The sequence below is a fragment of the Mastigoproctus giganteus genome, chromosome 7, assembly GCF_048544385.1.
Source record: "Mastigoproctus giganteus isolate SK-2022 chromosome 7, ASM4854438v1, whole genome shotgun sequence".
In the NCBI taxonomy this organism is placed as follows: domain Eukaryota; kingdom Metazoa; phylum Arthropoda; class Arachnida; order Uropygi; family Thelyphonidae; genus Mastigoproctus; species Mastigoproctus giganteus.
The window spans coordinates 187,817,332-187,838,781 of NC_143581.1; the positions used below are offsets into that span (position 1 = coordinate 187,817,332).

At 40.4% G+C, this 21,450-nt stretch overlaps 1 protein-coding gene across 2 annotated transcripts in view; it reads right to left on the reverse strand.

Annotated features, from left to right (window-relative positions):
- Positions 1 to 21,450, reverse strand: part of LOC150083459 (uncharacterized) — a 30,026-nt gene that overhangs the window by 4,674 nt on the left and 3,902 nt on the right. Inside the window, exons 3-5 of one of the 2 annotated variants that reach the window (XM_090377302.1) lie at positions 15,703 to 15,807; positions 10,041 to 10,073; positions 1,796 to 1,840 (exon numbers count right to left, since the gene is read on the reverse strand). In XM_090377302.1, coding sequence (XP_090233428.1) covers positions 1,796 to 1,840; positions 10,041 to 10,073; positions 15,703 to 15,807 — 183 coding nt within the window. The remainder of the gene's footprint in view (positions 1 to 1,795; positions 1,841 to 10,040; positions 10,074 to 15,702; positions 15,808 to 21,450) is intronic. The other variant, XM_090377303.1, reaches the window with a different exon arrangement.

The window sequence follows — 21,450 nt, forward strand, 5'->3', positions numbered from 1 at the left end:
TCTGAATGCGGTCAGTCAAGGTGCCGTATATCATTTTAGTTTCAATAATTTCTCTTCGGCTTTCTTTCCAATTATTAAAAAATCATACAGCTTCGTCAAACTTAGGTATGATTCGTTATCAGCATTCCTAAATCTGTCGATGTGTGAATGCAGATGCAAAATATTTATTGAGTTTTTCAACAGCCTTAACAGCATCATGAACAATTATGCCACGTATATCCAGTGGTCAATGCTATTAATGTTTTCTTCAATTATTTTTTTCTTCTAATGCTAACATCAGCAAAGAATTCCTTGCTAATTTTCTTAGCATTCTCATTCAAAAGTCTTCTTAATCTGCCTTAGCATACTTGTTGTAAGCATCCACATATTATGAATAATTTGTAATCATCCCATTCATTTTTCTACCCTGCTCCTAGTTTCATCAGATGAACTAATGAGAGTAGTGGCAGAGAAGAAAAATTATTTCAGTCTAAACCATGTCCTTGTACTCACCATGTCCAAATTCTTCATCCTCTAAGTCAGATTGGCGCCTAGTGAGTAGCACAGTCGGTAGGATAGCCGTCCTCCCCCAGCGGATGGAAAAGTCCCAAGTTCGATATTGTCGATGACGGGAGGAATTTTTATGGGCCTTTTTCACAACGTGGCCGATTTAGTCGGTCTCAGGCGAGTGTGGCATAGTTTTTCTTCCGAAAATTCGGTTTTTTGTCTAGCAAACAGAAAATCAAGCACAGAACACACCCAATTTACAGACACTATACACAGAGCAATATGACCTTAGTCGCTGATGCTCCTAAAACCCAACAACAGCAATGTCCGAGTAATTTTAAGCAGTAACAAAGTATATTTAGCAGGACCCATAAATTAAAATATGCATTCTCTCTTACTGATTTGCCAAACATGGGAAATGCAAAAAACCAAAATACTATGGATGAATTGAAGAAAAACTTGAAGAACTCTTTCCTTACCATCGATAATCATTTATCTGAATATTTATACGTAATATAGCTATTATTCCAATTCTTAATGATTAAAACAGTAATAAAATCATTAAAATTCTGATTAAAATGTATAATGATTATATTATACATTAAAAAAAACTTAAGTTATCTGTAACCAGTTTAAATTTTGATTTATTTGCAACATATTTCTGTTTAGGTGTTATGCAGAGGTTTTTTCCTTAACGCTTCTTCGAGGAACATCGATTTAAGTTTAACTCCATCTCTGAGGTGATTTCCTCCAATTTTATTTTAGGTTAATTAACAAAGCCAAGGATTTAATTTTCAATTGGGATCTGAGTTTTAAAAAAAAAACGCTAAGAATAAAAAAAAAATCACACCAAAATATAAGATAACGATGGTATTTTGATTTACATTAACATCTCCAATACGAAGACTTCAACCAAAAGGACTGACAACACCGCCAGCATGCCACTAGTCACTTTTGGATCTCCTCGTTTGCAAATTTGCTGAGAAGTGTATGAGTCTTGCCAGTCTGAATCCAAGGTTTCAGCAAGATTTCATTACACTCAAAGATAATTAAGATTTTGCAGTGGTGGTGGTCGCTAGGTGACATGACTTGACTTCAAGCAATGACTATGAGTTATTCAATAAAGGGATTGAGCGTGGAATTCATTATTTCCATAAAGCCCGAATTCAAAATAAAAAATAGCCAAAATTTCAATATTTTTTATATCTGTTAACTTGCTCTGGGTGCAGATGTTTTTGTTTTCATCTGTCCCACAGAATATCTTATATTGCAAAGACAAACTAAAAGAACCAATTAAAGTTATACTTACTACAAACTTCCTTATCTGCTTTTCTAGGTCCCCGCTGCATGTAGACTTCATATAAAATAAAAGCAGATGTAAATTAGAAACTATATATCGATATTAGAACATTTTACTACAGAAGTATGTATTTGTTTTAGAATATAACACATATTGTTCTCTCAACTACAATAACTGCACACTCTGAGTCACCAGTTTATTAGGTACAACTATCAACATCCTAAGAAGAGACCACTCAGCCAGAGACTGTAGCACGTGTCTGTACCATGATACATAAAGCAAGTGAACAGATACTTGTAGTTCAGCGAGGGAATCGAGCAATATGTCACAGGTTCTGCTACCTCTTCTGTGCTGGGCTGTTCGCTCAACACTGAGGATACCGTAAACAATGGTCCAAAAAAGTAAACATTAGTCAAAACAGTCTAATTTCTGTGGCCAGAAATAGCTTTTTAATATGGCCGATGCTTTTAAATGCTTGGTTTTAATTACAGGAATCATTCAGTCCAACAGACCAGCCACAAAAAGGCGTCTGCAAATTTTATTTGTCCGGAAAACGCAAGATGGGTAATTTGGTGTCAAGAATATGACTGTCTGCAAAGTGGCTGATTCCAGCCATTTCCAACGTGTAAAGTGTCGTCAGGTCCAACGAATCCCGGTTCCAGTTATTTAATGCTAACAACAGGACCCAGATATGAAAAAAAAAACAGCATAAACCAAAGGAGCTATCATACAAATGTACATATTGTAGGCTGTTACTAGAAGAATGATGGTATGAGGAATGATTTCGGGACACACGCTAGGTCTATGGAATTCACTTCTGAATGCCATGGCCTACTTGAAGTATTTTTGAGACGGGGCATTTTAATCCGTGTCTTCAGTGGCTAGTAACAAGAAGCATAAAGCACCAAAAAAGAAGACACAAATCATTCCGCAATTGGCCTTGGACATGAGGGCCACCATACTTAATTGTCTTACTCAGTCTTCAGGCCTCGGCTTAATTGAACCAAATGTGAAATGAGGTGGAACGAGCTGTTTTCGTAGAAATCTTCCGCTATGCAGTCCTAGGCAGTCTCTTCTGTGATACAAAGTACACGACCCAACTAACTTCCCTAAACAATACTTTCGAGTCGTCATACAGCACGACGACTAGACTTTGTTTTGAGGAGTAGAGGAGTAGCGACCGTTCAGTGTACGTTATAGGAAAACTTGAATTTCTAAATACCTGCAGCCATTGGAAAAAGGCAATAATTCTTAGCTGTGACCTGTAATGATAAATCACAATACCTCACTCATGGAGCCTACAAATATCGGCTATCAAACGGACACAACATTTCGACTCACGAGAGACTAAGTCCTCCGCAAGAAAGGAGACTAAGTAGTCTTCAAAATGTTTGTTTGTTTTTTAATTTATAGAAATTTATTTGTTTATTTTTACAAAAATCATAATATATTTAAACCAACCTCATTCCCAGAGCTCTGAGAATAAAAGGCACTGTTCGCGTTTAAATTTAGATTTTGGTATTCACACAAGTCAAACTACTCTAGCATTAAAACTCCAAGGTCAAAACCATCCAGTGTGACGAATTAAAACGTTCGTTGTTTTTCTCGAGAGGGTGACTTTTACTTCAAAAGAATTCTGAGCATTTTAAATGGAGGCGGGGGAAGGGCGAACGTCTCAGAGAGACTTGAAACTAGGTCCGAGCAGCATAATCCAGCTCGGGGTGTTCCATAGAAGAAATGAAAGAGACAGAGCATATTATCGTTTCCAGTAGTCAATCTGGAAGTGATAATGTGCTACCTTAGTTTCCCCCAAAATCCTTACAGGTACACCCTGATAAGTCAAGTCTCATTTAAGCCAGTCCTCTCAAAGTATGACCGAATTCCTTATGAGTTTCCTCTTCCAGAATGGAGATGTTATCTTGAGCGTATTCTTCCACTCATGAAATTGGGTTCAAATCCAAGTATGCATCGCCATGCAAAGAATTATTTCCTTTCAGTCTTCTTCTTCCAAGAACTTTTATATCCTTAATTTCTGGTTCAGATCCATCCTGGAATCAAAACTAACGCCTCACAAATACCATGAGATTTACTTTCACTAGAGAAGCTATTCATTAATATCCTTCCAAACTATAAATCTCCTAAATACGAAACTGCCAATCTTACTACAGCTGCACACCTTGAGCAAAAATCCTAAGCAGGGATAATTCCAACTGTATTTCAATCTTCTTCACTTTGGAAAAAAAAAACGGTTATAACAACAGAGTTTCCGATCTCCTTGAGGATCATGAGAGTTACAACCAAGTGGTCTGTAGGGATGCGACCAACTACTAGGAAAAGGAGAACAAAAAAAAAGGGAAAATTAGGCTCCTATAAGACAAGAAACAAATGGGCCAAAGATTGTAATTTTTAAGGAATCCTAAAAAATGCGGAGAGTTCAATACCATTGAAATAAATACTGTCCGAAAGAATGCTTCCGATGCTGATGTGTATACACCAAGAGCAAAATCAAGTTTCATGTAAGAATAAATAAATTGTTACTGTCACAATTTTTTAAAGCTGGCCAAATGTATGAAAAAGCAATGAGCCTAGAAGACATCTTTTTTCAGTACGAAAGTAAATTTAATCGGAATTTTCGAAAGATGAATTGTATTATCCTTAAAATGATTGTAAATGGATGAATTTCTTATAATGGCACAATCGAATCAATTTGAAAGTTTTGGTAATTCCACATTCCAATTGCACCAGGAGCTCCCTCCAACCAATAAAAGCCACTGATATGTATATAGAAGCAGGGTATGTCCTACAGGAGGTATAAAGTTGATGACATTGTAGAGTTGATATCATCTTTTAAAGGCACGAAAGGTGGTATCATTTTACAAATTGGCACTAATGACATTAACAGTAGGAGATCTGAGGATTTATTTAACCGATACAGGTCAATGCAATTATTGTCTGCAATTATTTCCAGACAAGATAGGAGGAAGGACATGATGAGAGCCTTGTCAATCAATTTGGCCAGGAGACGTTACGCATGGCTCCTGGAGTAGAATTTTTCTCAGCGTGATCTGTACTTGTTAATAGGAGAGACTGCGTCTACAGGTATGCTATTCATTTAAATAGAAACAGTGCAAAGAACACATGCTATCGAGGCAGTATACACCGATGAGCCAAAACATTATGACCAACGAGTAGATATGCAAATCGAAGCGACTGCAGGTGAACTACAGAGCAGATCGGGACATAAAAAACACCTGACACTGAGCTCCGTTAATCAGTGTTACTCTTGTTCTTCAGATGGGAAAGGCAGTGGACTTAGCTAGTTTGACAAAGGCCAAATTGTAATGGCGAGACCACTGGGTCAGAGCATATCCGAAACGACACGGCTGGTGGGTTGCTCATGGTCAGCCGTGGTTAGTACTTACCCAACGTGATCCGAGGAGGGGGAACCCACGAACCGCCGGCGAAGTGTTGGACGACCACGGCTCATCGATGCTCGAGGTGAGCGAAGGCTCTTACGGATAGTACGTGGCAACAGAAGGGCGACTGTGGCGCAACTCGCCAGTAATTGGAATGCTGGTGACGGGAGTAATGTGTCACAACACTCAGTACATCGAACCCTACTGAAAATGGGGCAGCGCAGCCGCAGGCCTCTCCGAGTGGCCATGCTAACCACAGTTCACCGGCGACAGCACCTAAAATGGGCACGCGAGCATCGAAACTGGACTTTGAGTGATTGGAAGAAGGTCGTCTGGTCCGATGAATCACGTTTCCTATTTCCCGGGTACGTGTGCGACGTTTACCTAGGGAAGTGATGGCGCCAGGAAGCACCGTGGGACGAATACAAGCCTGTGGTGGCCGTACATTGCTTTGGGCGATGTTCTGCTGGAATACCCTGGGTCCAGTCATCCATGTGCTCTCTCTGACGTCTACCACAAACCTAAACATCATTGCGGTCTGCGCGAGTAGCACGCTGGTCTCGTCACCGTCCTCCCCACACCGTGTTGAAAAGGCCCGGGTTCGAATCCCGTCGATTTCTTGAGGAACTTTAATGGGTTTTTTTTCACTCCGCAGCTGAGTTAGTCGGTCTCAGGCAAGGTTTTTCCCCAAAAAACTTGGGATTTTCGTCCAGCAAACAGAAAAATCGACCATAGAACACACGTCATTAACAGACATAATACATAGCACGGCAGATGAATTTAATTATTATTCGGTGGCCTAAATATAATAGTTTAAACATCATTGCTGACCAGGTACAGCCTTTGATGGCAACGCTCTTCTCCTCTGGCAGTGCCGTCTTTCAGCAGGATAATGCGCCAGGCCACACCGCCCGGAATTTTCGAGACTGGTTCGCAGAACATGAGGAAGACTTCCTGGTATTGATCTGGCCTCCAAATTCCACAGACATCAATGCCATCGGGCATCTGTGGTTTGTGTTGGAACAGCATCTCCGATCTGGGGCGTCTCAACCACGGACCTTACAGGAGTTAAAGGACTTGCTGGTTACGTGTTGGTACGAAATACCACAAGGCACATATAGAAATCTTGTAGCGTCCATGCTTCGCCGGGTACCAGCTGTTTTGGCTGCACGTGGAGGACCAACATCATAATGCGTAGGTGGTCAGAAAGTTTTGGCTCATCGGTGTAAGGTGGTTCGGAAAACTGCTAGTTTGGGGATACACAGAATAATATATTAACAATAGTCACAGGCAGAAGTTAAAGTTATTCTTCTACTGCTTCTATAAGATTATGTAGCAGCTGGGAAATCAAGGAATTAGAGATATCATGGCCTGGTCTTGTGTTAGGGTAATTAAGTATAAGAACAGGTCCATGTACACTGAAAGGGCAGAATCCATGGAACACCTAGTTCCTGGAAAATGCGACGACCGTTTGACAGGTATATAGATACACAGCATCATTGCATTCACGTAGACGGTTATTCGATGTCAGTATGGATAAACATCGTGAGTTAACTGACTTTGAAAGAGGAATAATAGTGGGTGCCCGACGCATTGGTTACTCTGTCGCGGAGGTGGTACAGAAACTGCACTACTCCCGTTCAACAGTATCAAGAGTGTATCGGGAATACACCGTTTCCACAATAAAATCTCATCGTGGAGAGCGCTGTGGGCGGATAAAGGTGGTGGATGAATGTGGCCGTCGACTTCTTTCGCGCATCGTTTCAGCCAACTGGAGAGCGACAGTGGCCAAAGGCACAAACACTGCCGAATTCAACGAGGAACGTTCCAGAAACGTCTCCACCAAAGCCATCAGGCGATCATTAGCCGCCATAGATCATGGGAGCCAACAGAGTCCCATTGCTAACACCCCAACACAGGACTCTACTCCTCAACTGGGCGAAAGATCACCGGCACTGGATCTCGAATTATTGGAAACGGGTCTCCTGCTCCGATGAGTCCCTTTTCCAGTTTTTTCGAGCGGACCGGATGGTGCATATCTGGCGGAAACCGCATGAAGCTATACACCCATCAAGTCAACAACGAACTGTCAGGAAGGTGGACGGCCGGTAATGGTCTGGGATGTTTTCAACTGGCACACGTTGGGAACTCTTTTACGTTTAGACGCATTTCTGAACGGTACAGGTTACGTGTACATCCTTGCCGACCATCTGCATCCCTTCATGGCCAACATATACCCACAGGGCAATGGACTCTTCTAGCAGGACAATACGCTTTCCCACAGAACCGTGTTGATTAGAACATGATTAGAAGAGCATTCCGCAGATTTTACCACCATGGAATGTCCTCCCCGTTCACTGAACATGAACCTTGTGGAGCATCTTTGGGGTGCTGTGGAAAGATCCGTTCGAGCTCTGGATCCTCCACCCAGGAATGCAACAGAATTATGGACAGCGGTGTAGCAAGTGTGGATGGAAATACCTGTAGGAAGTTTTCACGAACTAGCGGACTCAGTGGCTCGTCGTGTGAGTGCCCTTATCCAGGGAATGGTGGGCCTACCCGTTACTAAGCAGATATCCCATGATTCTGTTCCCTAAATGTATGCATGCACACCAATGCTAGCAGCATATATTTGATGACTTTGTAGTGCTGGTCAAGTCACGAAATGCAGACAATGTAGGAATTCAAAATGTGGTGTTGCTGAGATATAGGAGTTGCAGAATTTGAATACAGCGGATAAAATGTTTGCAGAAAGCAGAAAGGAGAAATAGGACAGGAGGGAGGTGTTATCCGGTTAGTTAAGAATAGCATAAAATCTAAGCCAGTGCAATGTTCAGTCAGTTTGGTGTGACATAAGCACTGGAAAAACAAAAACGGGATTTGGAGTGTGTTATAGGCCTAATGAATGTAATGAAAACAACAAACAACTATACAGAGGAATAAAGTGGAGTAGTAAATCAAAATGTCTTATAGTGAGGGATATTTTACTTTCAGATACTGACGGGAATTTGTGGGTTGGTCACTCAGAGACTAGCAAATATTTTGTGGATTTATTGGATGATTGTTTTTACAGCAGCATGTTCGAGAGTCAACAAGAGGGAATGATAATCTTGAACTTATTATCAGGAATGATCAGAGTGGTTGATGCGGGATTTACTTAATAAGAAGGGTTTTTGCTCTCGTAAAGGAGACTACAGTGGTCTCAAACAAATTTTAAATTCAATTCGGTAGGAATTATTTAACATAAATGGTACCTGGGATGAATTTTACTGTTGAATTAAATTAACGGAAGCAGCAGGGAAGTAAGCAAAACCTCAGCCATAATTATGAGAGCATCTTTGGATTCAGGGAAAGTCTCTGTTAACTGGAGATCTGCAAATGCATTCGTAATTCGCAAAGGTGATCCAACGGTGACATGGGTAATTACAGACCTGTTACCTTAATATCTGTTCTAGGAAAAATGGAGTCACTGATTAGAGAAATGATGCAGAATCATCTAGACAGGAGTGAAGTTATACTTCAATCACAGCATGGATGGATTCCTTAAGGGGAGACCTTTGCCTGACCAATTTTATTCGATATTATGATGCAGTAACAAAATAACTGGATGTAAAAAAAAAATTTTGGATTTCAGGAAAGCCTTTGATACTGTTGCACATAAAAGACTGTTGTACAAATTGTAGCAGTGTGGCATTAAGGGCGAGTTTCTGCTACGGATAAAGAGATCATTGAGTGGGAAAAGACAGAGAGTGGTTCCCAACGAACTCTTTTTGGACTTATATTATTAGAGGGGTCCCACAGTGCTCGATTCAGCGCCCATTGTTCTCTGTATTGATGAATGTATATCAGTAATAATTATAAAGTTTTCAGATGGTACCATGTTTGGCAGGGTGATTTTTGACAGTAATGAAAACATGCTGCGGCAACAAGATCTACAAAAGTTAGGCAGATGGGCTGGGAAATGGCAATTGAAGTTTAGCATTCACAAATGCAAGGTACTGCGAGTGGGTAGAAGTAATCCCACAGTTGATACATTACCACACAGTTGGTAACGTACGAACTTTGTAATACTATATTCTGTGTGGTAGAAAATGAAAAGAAGTTAAGGAGGGTAATTGTTCGGTCAGATATGAAGCTGACTGAGCAGTGCAGACTACCAGCCAGGACAGCTCATGGGGTTTTGTTAACGATATAGATGAATTTTTCTAGCAGGGATAAGGAGTATTGTATTGTGTAAAGCAATCGTCAGGCCACATCTTGACTACTGTATACAGATCTGGACTTCTCACATTAGGAAGGATGTTCAGTTGCTTGTATGAGTACAGAGAAAAGCAGTGAGATTGATGTGGAGACAAAAGAGCTGTTATTGCTGAGAAATGCATCAGTTCTGCGAATTGCTTTGTCTGGAGACTAAGCACCTGTGTTGTGATCTGCTTGAGGTATTTTAGTCTTTGGAATGGCTTGAGCAAACTGAATGCCTGATGGGATTCTTCCTCTTGCTCAATCTATGCTCACGATGCGCAAAAAATCAAATTGAGGAAGATTGGCTGTGAAATAGATATGAGAAAGTTTGTCTTCAGCCAACGGGTGGTTGTCTGCTGGAACAATCTTCCATCCGTTATTGTGGAAATGGATAGCTTTAATAAATTCACGGAAGAACTAGAAAAACTATAGGAGGGGATTAGTAGGTGAAACGGTATTAATGTATTTTCTTTTTTTTTTTTTTTTGGCTGCTGATGCTGTATAAGCTTGCTTTCTTGCATTATTTTCCACGATTAATACTAATAATTCAGTAATACAAGTATCAAATGAATATTTTTCCGACTCGGTTAACTTACCCATATATCGTTATTTATTAAGCAGGTTCTGAGCTGAAATATACAAAAAATAGTGTAAAATAACAAAAACAGAAAGGTATACATTTTGATTATCACGAACAATTATTTCCTCAAAGTTGTAATAATATATCTTATTTACATTTTAATAGGTTTTGTGCAATTATAATATAATGCAAAAATAATAAATATAATAATACATCATTAAAATTTACAAAATTTGTTGCATTTATACATTTCTTTGTGGTTATTGAGTCTTTGCTGATTGCTAATAAGCGATCTACTTTATTGAAATGAGATATACTGAAATTCCTACAGATCTATATAGGCTAATTTCCAGCAGAAGTCTGCTTTTAAGTTTGTTACGTGGAATCCTGATAGGGGTTTACACTGAACTGTCAAGATGAAATACATAGTCGTATGTACTTCATCGTATGTACGTACACCAGATTATCTAGAGTTTGTTGGCTGCATCAGCAACTTATGTGCTCGTGGGTAGCACAGTTGGTAGACACGCACTCCTCCTCGCACCGGGTGGAAAAGGCCTCAGGTCGAGTTCCATCTATGACGTTCCATCCACGATTCACATCGTGGCTGAGCTAGTCGTTCTTTAAGCGAGGGTAGCATGGTATTTTCTCCCGCTTGGGTTTTTTGTCCAGCAAACAGAAGATGAACCAGAGAACACCCAAAATTTACATAAATATATATAGGGAGAAATACGGCCTTAGTCACTGATGCTCCTAAAACCATATTACAATACAACAGCAACTTATTTCATATTGCAGCGTATTAAATATGATCTTTCCTCCCCTGTTTCAAGTTAGAATGTTTACACTGATTGAGTCATTTCAGATCACCGCATAATCTCAGTTTCAACATAACGCAGCACCTTTGGTTCTCATCCAATTGAAGTGGAAAGTTTTTCATTGAGGAATTTGGGTGGAGATCCATTGACCTTCAGGACACTATTTTTAGATAAATATATATTTTATTTTATTGGATATAACACCAGTTTTAGGGCAATATTTTTTTATAAACGTCTAGTAGTTCTTAGTAACAAAAAGTTTATCGCCCACATATTAAGGACCTTTGAAAGAAAGTTAAAACTTTTCTGCCATGATCTTCCCATCTACAAAGAAAACTAGGTTCACAAGAGTGGAATCACAAGGTTGTTTATCATTCCATTTTTAGGCCTTTTATTTCTTATGCTACATTTGGTATCATAGAACAAAACGCTAATTTTCGATCTAAGCTAGACACTGTTCAATGTTGCTATCTGCTTGATACTTGCAGGAAATCTTCTACATCTTCTTTGCAGGTGCTGGCTAGTGTTTTTCCTTGGACGTTTTTATCATGTTCAAGGCACGTCTTACTACATCAGAAAGAGTATCCAGTTTATTTTCTTTAAATCATATGTGAGCAGACTCTACATAAGAAAAAGAATAAAGTTGATTTGATTAACATCTGCGCTGGAAAGACAGGTAGAAAAATTCATTGAAACGATCTTTATCAAGTGTTCAAATATCAACTTTACTCTCTCAAAATCTACCCTGCAATGATGTTATCGAGGTTTCCATACGTCGCACATGTCATTGCACCTGAATCTCTTAATGCTTGTCATTTTGAGATTTAACCTAGTCAACTCGTTCCAGTTTTTTTTTTTTTTTGATCCATGTGGATGAGTGTTGAAACCATATTTAGTACTTATGCCCTAATTATTAGGATGTAAAACAGAATTTATCTATTAAACTGCGTGATCTTTCATCAAAGATATATTCTCAGGATTGCAATACTTTTCCAACCAAGTTTTTTCATATAAAAAACTTGGTTGGAAAACCATCCTGCTGTTGGTCAGAGTAAGAAATTACCAACCTGCTAGTCACAGTCAGAAATTACCAAAGTCAGGAATGCCAAAAGATGATAACACTCACCAACCTCCTGGTTGGTGAGTGTGATCATCTTATTATAATTCCTAAATCTGTTTCTGGTCAGTGGGATCCGTAAGGTGTTATTTTTGCTGACAGAGATATCTGTCAGTGCGAGATTTATACGAGATTTTTCTACTATTTGCTTCTTCTTTCTTCGTTTTCTGCTACCTATCTTGTCAGAGTGAAAAGGAATGATGTGTTGGTGAAAGCTTGTAGCCAGAGAATCTCTTGAATGGTAGCTCTTTGAATTGAATGAGTAAAATGGATTCTCTGCACTCCAGCCTTCATGGCGATCTCTATCCTGGTAGAAAGTGGCCAAAAATAAAAAAAAAAAAAAAACTAAACAGCACAATACGCACTTTCAGTTCAACACTGGAATGTCCGAAAAAAATTTCCTTGTCACTTCTCCTTTGGTAGTGTTTTTCCAGCGAGTTTGCTATTCTTGCTTCAGATGCCCCAATAATCGGGTCTTTTCGGTCTTCCTATCATTTGTAGGTTCTATGGTGTATCGCATGAATGTGACGGGTGGGTAGTATGACAGGTGGCCTGTCATACTGTCTATCTAAAGGGATGCCCGTCACATTCATGGGGTACACCATCGAATCTACAAATGACAGAAAGACCGAAAAGACCCGATTATTGGGGCATCTGAAGCAAGAACAGCAAACCCGCTGGAAAAACACTACTATAGGAGAAGTGACAAGGAAATTTCTTCCGGACATACACGAAGTTTACCCTAAATGACCGCCTTGGCTCCACACAGGACTGCATTCCACTTATGTCCTGACGGGTCACGGACCTTTCAATGAAAACCTTGCAGCCTTATGGCTCCTGGAGGATCCACACTGTCCATGCGGGGAACGCGAGAGCTGGCAACATTTGATGCACCAATGCCCGCTGAACGACGACCTACGTGGAATCCTAATCACCAGACTAACTTTTAATGGAGGAAACACCAGACTAACTTACCTCAAGACCGGGAACATCATGTCCTGGACAGCTTCGATGAGTAGAGTGCGCTCACCAAAGTTGCACAAGATTTATTTGCAATAAGGAGAACACAAATTGCAAACAATGATGCTCGCCGTTAGCCCACGGCTCCCTGCACACGTGCATCTAAACTGGACTAGACTATGACCGTTATGGTGGGATCTCTCTCCCAGGATTGAACCTATATCGCAAAGGATAGATGATTCGTCACCATCTATACAGACTCTACTAGACAATGATCTCTCTGGACGGGTCTCTTTCTCTCATGTGCGACCCAGCGACTGGATATGACCACAGCAGCTCTAGTGCAGCAAACCGCCTGGGGTTCTGAACTGGGCACCCCTGCCGAGTTCACTTTTAAAAGCCCATCCCTAGGCAGGGAGCGGGAGAAGTTGGGCCTCTGTCTCCTCTCCTACCCTTCCTTCCCCTTCTTCCTCTTGGTGGAGCTTGCTCCACTGACACCCCTGGGATCGCCTTCCCTTCCGACCCCATACTTCTACCTGTTCCTCGCAATCTGCAGTCAACCACTCTACCTTTACAGACATTGAATGTCCCAATTGCAAGCTGCTAAACTCCAATGTGAAAAATTAACTTAACCTTCATTTAAAACCTATCTCGGCCTTATCTAAACCTCCACAGTGCATTATAGCCACAGTTGCTGATGCACCAACAAACCTAATAACAACAACATCTAAACCTCCAGCGCCTACCCCATTTTTTTAACATAGGCCCTAGCCACTGAAATCTCAGTAAATTAGGTAGCAGGGCCTGCCAGAGTAAATTTTTTATGAAAACCCCAAACACGAGAGGTATTAGAACCTATAGTACTTAGTATTGTGCTTGGGTTGGAGGTTGAGAAGACGAAAGAAGATATTTGTTGACATTAGATTTGAACTTCTGTAGACTGTAATTTTCAGGAAATACGTACGAAGGAAGGTTGTTCCAGAAAACGGAAGTTGAATGAATAAACGAGGAAGATGAAAAGTTGGTTCTGTGAGTTTGAATTTGGACAGTAAATGGACGTTGGCTGGTGGCTGCACGAGTTCGGACTGTTTTGAAAGAGGAAACGGGAATTATAGAATCCAATTCAGAAGAACAGTGCTCAGAAGTATCTGTAGAAAAGGCATGCAGCAGAAATTAGTACGTCTATGAGGCAGAGAGTGGAGACACTATATTAGAGAGGAGTCATAAATTAACATAACCGCTCTCTTCTGAATGGTATCCGGAAGCCTCAGAGAGCTCTTCGAGACACCATTCCAGATGTGGGAACAATATTCCATTGTAGGGCAGAATTGCGATTTGTACAGAGTGAACAGCTGTTTAGAAGAAAAGTAACGCTGAGAGCGAATGAGAGAACCAAGTTTTTTTAGATGCAGAGGAAGCAATGTTTGTAATGTGTTGTGTCAAGAGAGATTAGAAGTCAGGGTAATCCCCAAAAGAGATATATCATTTTGCCTAGAAATCGCAGTGTCACCAAAGATAAGCATAGGAGCAGAAGAACCCTTTTTGCGAGATATATGACAGGACAGAGTTTTCGGAGGATTGCAATCAACTAAGTTGTCTTTGCCCCACTGGAGAATTGCTTCGAGATCGGTATTTAAGGAATTGGTAGCGGATATTCGAGAAGATGAAGCTGATTGAGCAGGACAAGGTTTCTCAAAATGGAAAGTGGAATTCAATGTGCTATCATCGGCAAAACTATGGATAGGATTTCCAGTCAATGGAATATGGTCATTAATATACAAGAGGAAAAGAGTGGGAGGAAAACTGAACCTTGGGGGTCACTAGCATTAGTGGAGAAGTTAGAAGACAGAGAGCCATCTACTATCACTCTCAGTGAGTGATCAGAGAGAAAACTGGATAACCAATTACGAAAAACAGTTGGAAAACCATAAGATGGAAGCTTGTTTAGAAGACCTTTATACCAAACATGATCGAAAGCCTTCGAGATGTCAAGAGCAACTGCTTGTGTTTCACCGTACTTTTCCATTGAATTAGTCTATAAATAGGTAACATAGTCAGAATATCGCCAGTGGATCGATACTGACGAATCCATACTGGAGATCGTTGGTCAGACGGAAGATCTCTACGTAGTTTAAGAGTTGGCGGTTAATTGATTTCTCCATTACTTTAGAAAGAGTAGAAGTAATTGCAATGGGACAATAATTGCATGGGAGGGATTTGTCACCCTTTTTAGGAATTGGCTGGATATAAGCAAATTTCCAAGCAGAAGGAAAAACTCTTTTGGAATAAGAAATTGAACAAAAGCGGCAAAGAACAGGAGTAAGTTTAGCAGCACAGGTTTTTCCACACTCTGGGTGGAAAAGGACCGAGTTCAAATCCCATTAACGCGAAGAACTTGTATGGTTTTTTTTTCACTCCGTGGCTGAGTTAGTCGGTTTCAGGCTAATTGGATTGTTTTTCTCTAGGAAAATAGCGAATTGACAACAGAACACACGCAATTTACAAACATAATATATCCGACGCAATACGGTCTGTCTATGATTCGCCTAAAACGCAGAGACAAAAATATGCTCTATTAATGGCGGAAACATCCTGTCATTTCAACCATGTTTCCAACCAATATCAAGATGTGAAGTTTCAGTGAAAGCTCATAAAACAAATTTTCAATGCAAAAAATACAGATATTACTACTGATATCTAGTGATATTTTTTGGCTGAGGTCACAAAAGCTTCTCTTCTTGCATCATCGCTAATACAATAATAAAATTAAAATCTCTTTATACCTTAAGTCCCTCCTGGATATTATTGCAGCATCTGTCCAATACCGTTAAAGGTTCGCAATCATTGCTGCAAATAGTCTGGGCGCAGCTAAATGCACATTCATAGATCTAAATTAACAAGAGAACATAGTCAGTGACAAATTCTGTTTTAAAATATAAACAGTTATTATTATTATTATTATTATTATTATTATTATTATTTGGTATGTAAATTATAATTACTAGCCCTTGATACAAAACTAACGATTTTAGAATTTCTTCTTCCAGATAACAAAGGACTTATCCTATCAGATAACAAAGCTTAACCCATCACAAAAGAAGACTACAACGTGTATTTTCTTGGTAGATACCAGCAACTTCAGCAGTTCCTTCGCAAGACAGTCATTTTCATCCCAGAAACCGATGTCTTCAGACGTTTGTTCCTGTTAGTCGAAGGTTGTTGTATAACAGCGAAACATTACGTTAAGTTAATAATTTTTATGGATTGTACTTTACTTATTTCAACAAGTGATATCTTAGATTGCTAATTTTATATAACTGCGAAAGAAAGAATAAAAGTAAATTATTTAAAAATTACCAAATCCACATTCAGTGTTTCTTTTACAGTTGAAGTATTTGCTTCTTTCTTGATGCCATAAAAATCTTATTTTACCAGGAATGAAAATAAGCTTATTCATTATTCGGTAATCAACCATTTATATCAGGATTTCCAATGTCTGTTACGAATGTTTCAAATTTATTCCCGGACGGATGCTTGCAGAACAAATTCACTAGAAGTCTATAAGGTTGTCTGCCTTAAGCAGGTATAGCTAGGTGGCTCTATGTTAATCAAGTAAAAAAAAAAAGGGTAAACTTCAGCCATTGACAACCAACTACAGGATGGAAACCACCTCAACAATTCATGCTGAGAGAAATGGACCATAATCTGCCACGCTGGTACAGTGCGAGTTGAAAGATTTACCGTATTTAGCAGTCAGTGGTTTGAACTCCGGTCTAATCAAAGAGCGTGTGTTACTGCACTCCAGCTCCTGACCACTAGGCTACGGAGGCCTTTGTTAATCAAGTAGTAGCCCGCAAACGTTGGTGACGGAGCTAGTACCAGAAGAACCTGATAGATATTCTTAGATCTCTCTCTCTCTCGCTTGCTTTTTTGCCTGCTTCTACTTCTGGACATCCGCCTGAAATAAGAATTTTTGCCACGTCCTAGTTCTCTCTAGAACTCCTTTGATATTAATATTCACCAGAATGTGCGTGCCTTCCAACCAAGCTTACAAGTAAGTCTGATGGACACCAAATTAAACGTAATGTGTCATCCTATTCTTTAACTAAACATTAAATTACTAAAGAGATTAACACTAAGAACATCCTGGTGCTCGTTTTCCTATGTCATTTCCAATTTATCATACGCAGATGATGTCGAAAAGGAGAAAAAATTCTCTCTCTTTCTAACCGGTGTCCAAAATTAATTGTGCATAACATTTTCTATCCCCGTGCTGATTTTGTGTTCTCTATAATTTTGCCTTAATGCTGCTAAATCACAAGCATACATAAACCAGCTGTGAATGTTGATCATTAGGATATCTACAGTCGGAATATTATATAGACCGTGGCCATGCTTTTCTGTGTTGCTTACTCATTCTTCTTTCTAAATTGAATTTAAGCTCTCTTTTCTTACTATGACAAAAGTAACATACACCTTGAACAAATGAATATACAAAATAAAAATATTATTAGAAGAAATGCTTATTTCAAGAATATTAAAAGAAATGTTTATTACAATCTTATTGGAAGAAATTGGACAATAGAATATTACTGGATGGAATACATTATATATTAAAAAAGTAACAAGATACCTGTATGTTTAAAAGAACCTTTTTCATATACAACACGTGATAACGTAGTGTTATGTCTGTGGCATTTAAAACATACTGTTTCCACTTCGATGAACACAAAACTAATAGTTGACAACAGGATGGAGGTATTATGCTCCATTTCTCATTGGACACCTCAGAGAATTGAGCTACACTGCCCTCCATTAATATCCGAACAACTGAATGTCCACAAATAACTTTTATTTACAGGAAAAATAGTGTCCTGAAAGCATTAGCCATTATGAAAGCCTCTAGTGTCCATTACACTAGTTTTTTGTATATGGCCTGCGATATTTTCCACAATTCGTCCGACAAAGCGGAGACCATTTAAGATCTGTTTTTCTGGGCACTCTCTCCTCACGAGCACACGATGATCCATTTACTTTCGGAGGTTCTCTGTAGGACTGAGGTTAGGGCTATGGGCGGTCTACTCCAACTGTTTAACTCCCATATCTTCAAACCATTCTGTCTCAACGTGAGCAGTATGAGATGGAGCACTGTCCTTCTGAATCAGTTATCAGCCTTCGCCGACGTAACGCAACATACGTAACGCGTTATATCAGGAATCTATCTAGACCTCAGTTGTTTTGTCCAAAACAACCGGTCCAGTGGCATAGTATTTAAAGTTAGGCGCCACCTGTGGTTTCCCACATCTGCGACGTATATACTCTGTGATGGAATGCAGAACTACTGCATAAGCCAGAAAAAAGTGTAGTGTCTGGTTTATGCAGTATTATGTTATGATCTGTTGTTGTGTCTCTGGCTACTTGGCCGCAGGGCCCCTAGTGGAACCCTACGTTGCCCTTGACCACCACTGGGAGGTGAGCCAGGCTACCTTCATACTCTGGCTGAACTCCGCCAGGGTCGCCTGAGCTTTCTGGACGGAGACCAAACATAAAAAAAAATTTAAAAAAAGGGAAGAGAGTGGGGAAGATACTATAAGTGGTGGAGTCAAAGTAGGCAAAAGGAGGAGGAAGAGGAAAGAAGAGGTGGGAAGAGGGAAGTAGGAATCATTCCTGGTCTGGGAGCCCACCGAAGGCCAGCGAAAGAAAGACAGCTTGCAGAACAAGGGAGGTCTGCAAAGTTGGGAAGGTGCAACGGGAAGTGTCTGAGTTTGATTTCTATCAGTTCAGTGCCGTCATTTCAATGAGGAAGATGTCCAGTTAGGGTTTCATTCAGTTCTGATAGTGGCCGGTTATGAGGGAAGAGAAGGTACTTGGAGAGATCACAGCGCTTTCAGGAACGTCTGGTGTGTATGTCTATGTTGTGGGATCAGACGTGGAGAGATGATACCAACGCCTTTTGTAGACTGCTGAGACATACCTGCTAAAAGCTAAAAACAAAATTTTTATTTTAACAGGTTGCTTTTCGGGATGAGTGTGGTTAAATTTATATCCAGTAACAGTTGATTATGTAGGTCCATGTAGATGTTACACCAGTGCATTACGTGGTGCCAGTCTTCCAGTTCTCCACAAACACAGTGGGCATCGTTTACAAGCCCAAAGTCCTGAAGTCGCTTTTTGAATGACCCATGTCCTGTCAGAAGAAAGGTAGCGTGTAAATTAGGGAAGAACCAGCCAAGGCTTTGTTTGTTGAGGTAGGAAGCACTAGGTAGAAATAGCTTGGTAATACTACCTTTGGTGAAATCATCCCAATGGATTTGCCAAAAAGGAAACACGTTCCTGCCAAGTACGCCGGAGTTCTTGTTTCGGATCTGCATCGACAATACTTTTTATCCCAAGGAATTCAGTTTCTTTGTTTTTTCTAATGCCATGTGAAAGCGCTGTGAAGGCCGCTTGGACGTCAAGGGGGATACAACCTGTTAATACTTGGAGTGCTGCTGTTGAGGTCGTTCTACAAGCCCGAGTCAATTTTAATAACATCAACCGTTCTCTCTGCAGAATAACGATCCTAGTGCTGATGACGGACAAACGGTGGAACCATACGGCAGCGCCATATGTTACGAAAGGTAAGAAACAGCTGAATAAAGAAAGTGGAGTGCAGGTCCCTTAAGACCCCAGGCTTTGCGGATGAAAGGAGCAAGCATATTGATATAATTTTTGGCCTTCTCTTTCGTGGACTTTAGATGTGGCGTGAAAGTTCTGCGATCATCTAGGGTGACACCTAAATATTTGAAGAACATTTATTCTTGATTTAATGTCCTTTATCACGAATGGTTGGTGGTCTGTTGATGCCAAGATCGCCTTTGAGAAGCAGGGTTCTGCTTTTATCTGTAGAGATTTCCAGCTTATTTTCTTCAGCCCAAACCGACAGGGCATCCAAGACTATGTTGGCTCTGGTCTCGATAGTTGCACGAGTAGGGCCCTCGATAACGATAACTAGGTCATCTGCATACGAGAGCTGTGTGGTGTTGGGGAAGTCCTGCAGGAGTCATTCATCCAGAATCATATTTCAATCAGCTGGCCCCAGAAAAAAGCCCTGCAGGCATACTCTGGTGAGTTGGCGGGTGATACTATGAAGTTTTGTTTTCATGGTAACATTTCTGTTATAGAAGTAATATGTAAGACATTTGAAGATGTTGATGGAGCAGCCAGATATTTTGGCTCGCTGCAAGATCCCTGGCCACCATACGGTGTCAAAAGCTCCCTTAAACTCTATAAAAATCGCCAGTACGTAACGGGGTCAGAATTATCTGCTAGCTGAGTGAATTTCAGTAGCGCATCAATAGTTGAGCATCCCTGCTTGAAGCCAAAGTGTAGTGTAGAGACAAGTCCTTTGGTTTCTTAGGCAGACTCAAGACGGATGAGCAGTAACCTCTCAAATAGTTTTCCTAATATTGACAATAGAGCAATTGGACGGTATGCTTTGGCTGCACCAGTGGGACGATTTGGATCCTTCGGTAAGATCCTGAGTTTGGGGTGTTTACAACATGTAGGAAAGGAGCTTTCATTATAATGGTCCAGGTTAAACCATGAAAAATAGCCTCAGACTATCACGCTGCCTGCGCCAGACTTCATTGTCGGGACCATCCAGCGGGTAGCTTTCTCCGCCATACCCGGGCACGTCCATCAGATTGATAGATTATTCATTAAGGTTCATAAGTTTAAAGCACAGCTTTCCATTTGTCTAAGGTTCAAGAACGGTGGGCTTTCACCGAACTAGACGGGATCTAGCGTTAGTCAGAGAGATCAGTGGATTGGGGACAGATGCTCGACCGTGTTAACCCATATCATGAAGCGTCCTGAGCACCGTATTCTAATCTACTCAATTAGGGATTGTGCGCTGCAATTATGTTAGCTTGTGTTCCCAGTGATTAATACTTTGCATGACTTTCTTCTCATGATCCGTCAGCTTCGAATGTTTTCTGGGCCGCTTTGTAACGGTTACAGTCTGCTTTCATTTGCAGTTCACGTCCAGAATGAGCCTCGGATCTTTTGTGTGGTTGAAATGTCACGTACAGGCCGATTACTTATCTGTCACCCAATCATAATTCCGCTATGGAAGTCTACTAAATACGCTTATCTCACCGTCTATCACTCACAGTCTCGTTACTGTCTCGTCGAAGGTCTACGACCGTATTTCTGGTTGTGTGTGACATCTGGTGTTTCTGTAGAATGTGACCAACTTTCAATGTCGTGATATTAACGATAGGTCAGTATTGCGTTTGCGGGTGTGATTGCCTAAACCAACGCTGACGTTTTGGTTTATCGCAAAAGTGCTTTGCGAGGTTAAGGTCGCTTTCATGTTTCTGTTTCAGCACGACAGCGCTGAAACAGTGAATAATGAACGGGACTGTTCAGAATATCAATGTTCACGCATAACATTAATTGTTCCATGAACCACGACCGATGGACTAAGTTAACGTACGATGACAAACAAACTCCGAAAGTGACAACATCTCTTTATATATCGTATACCT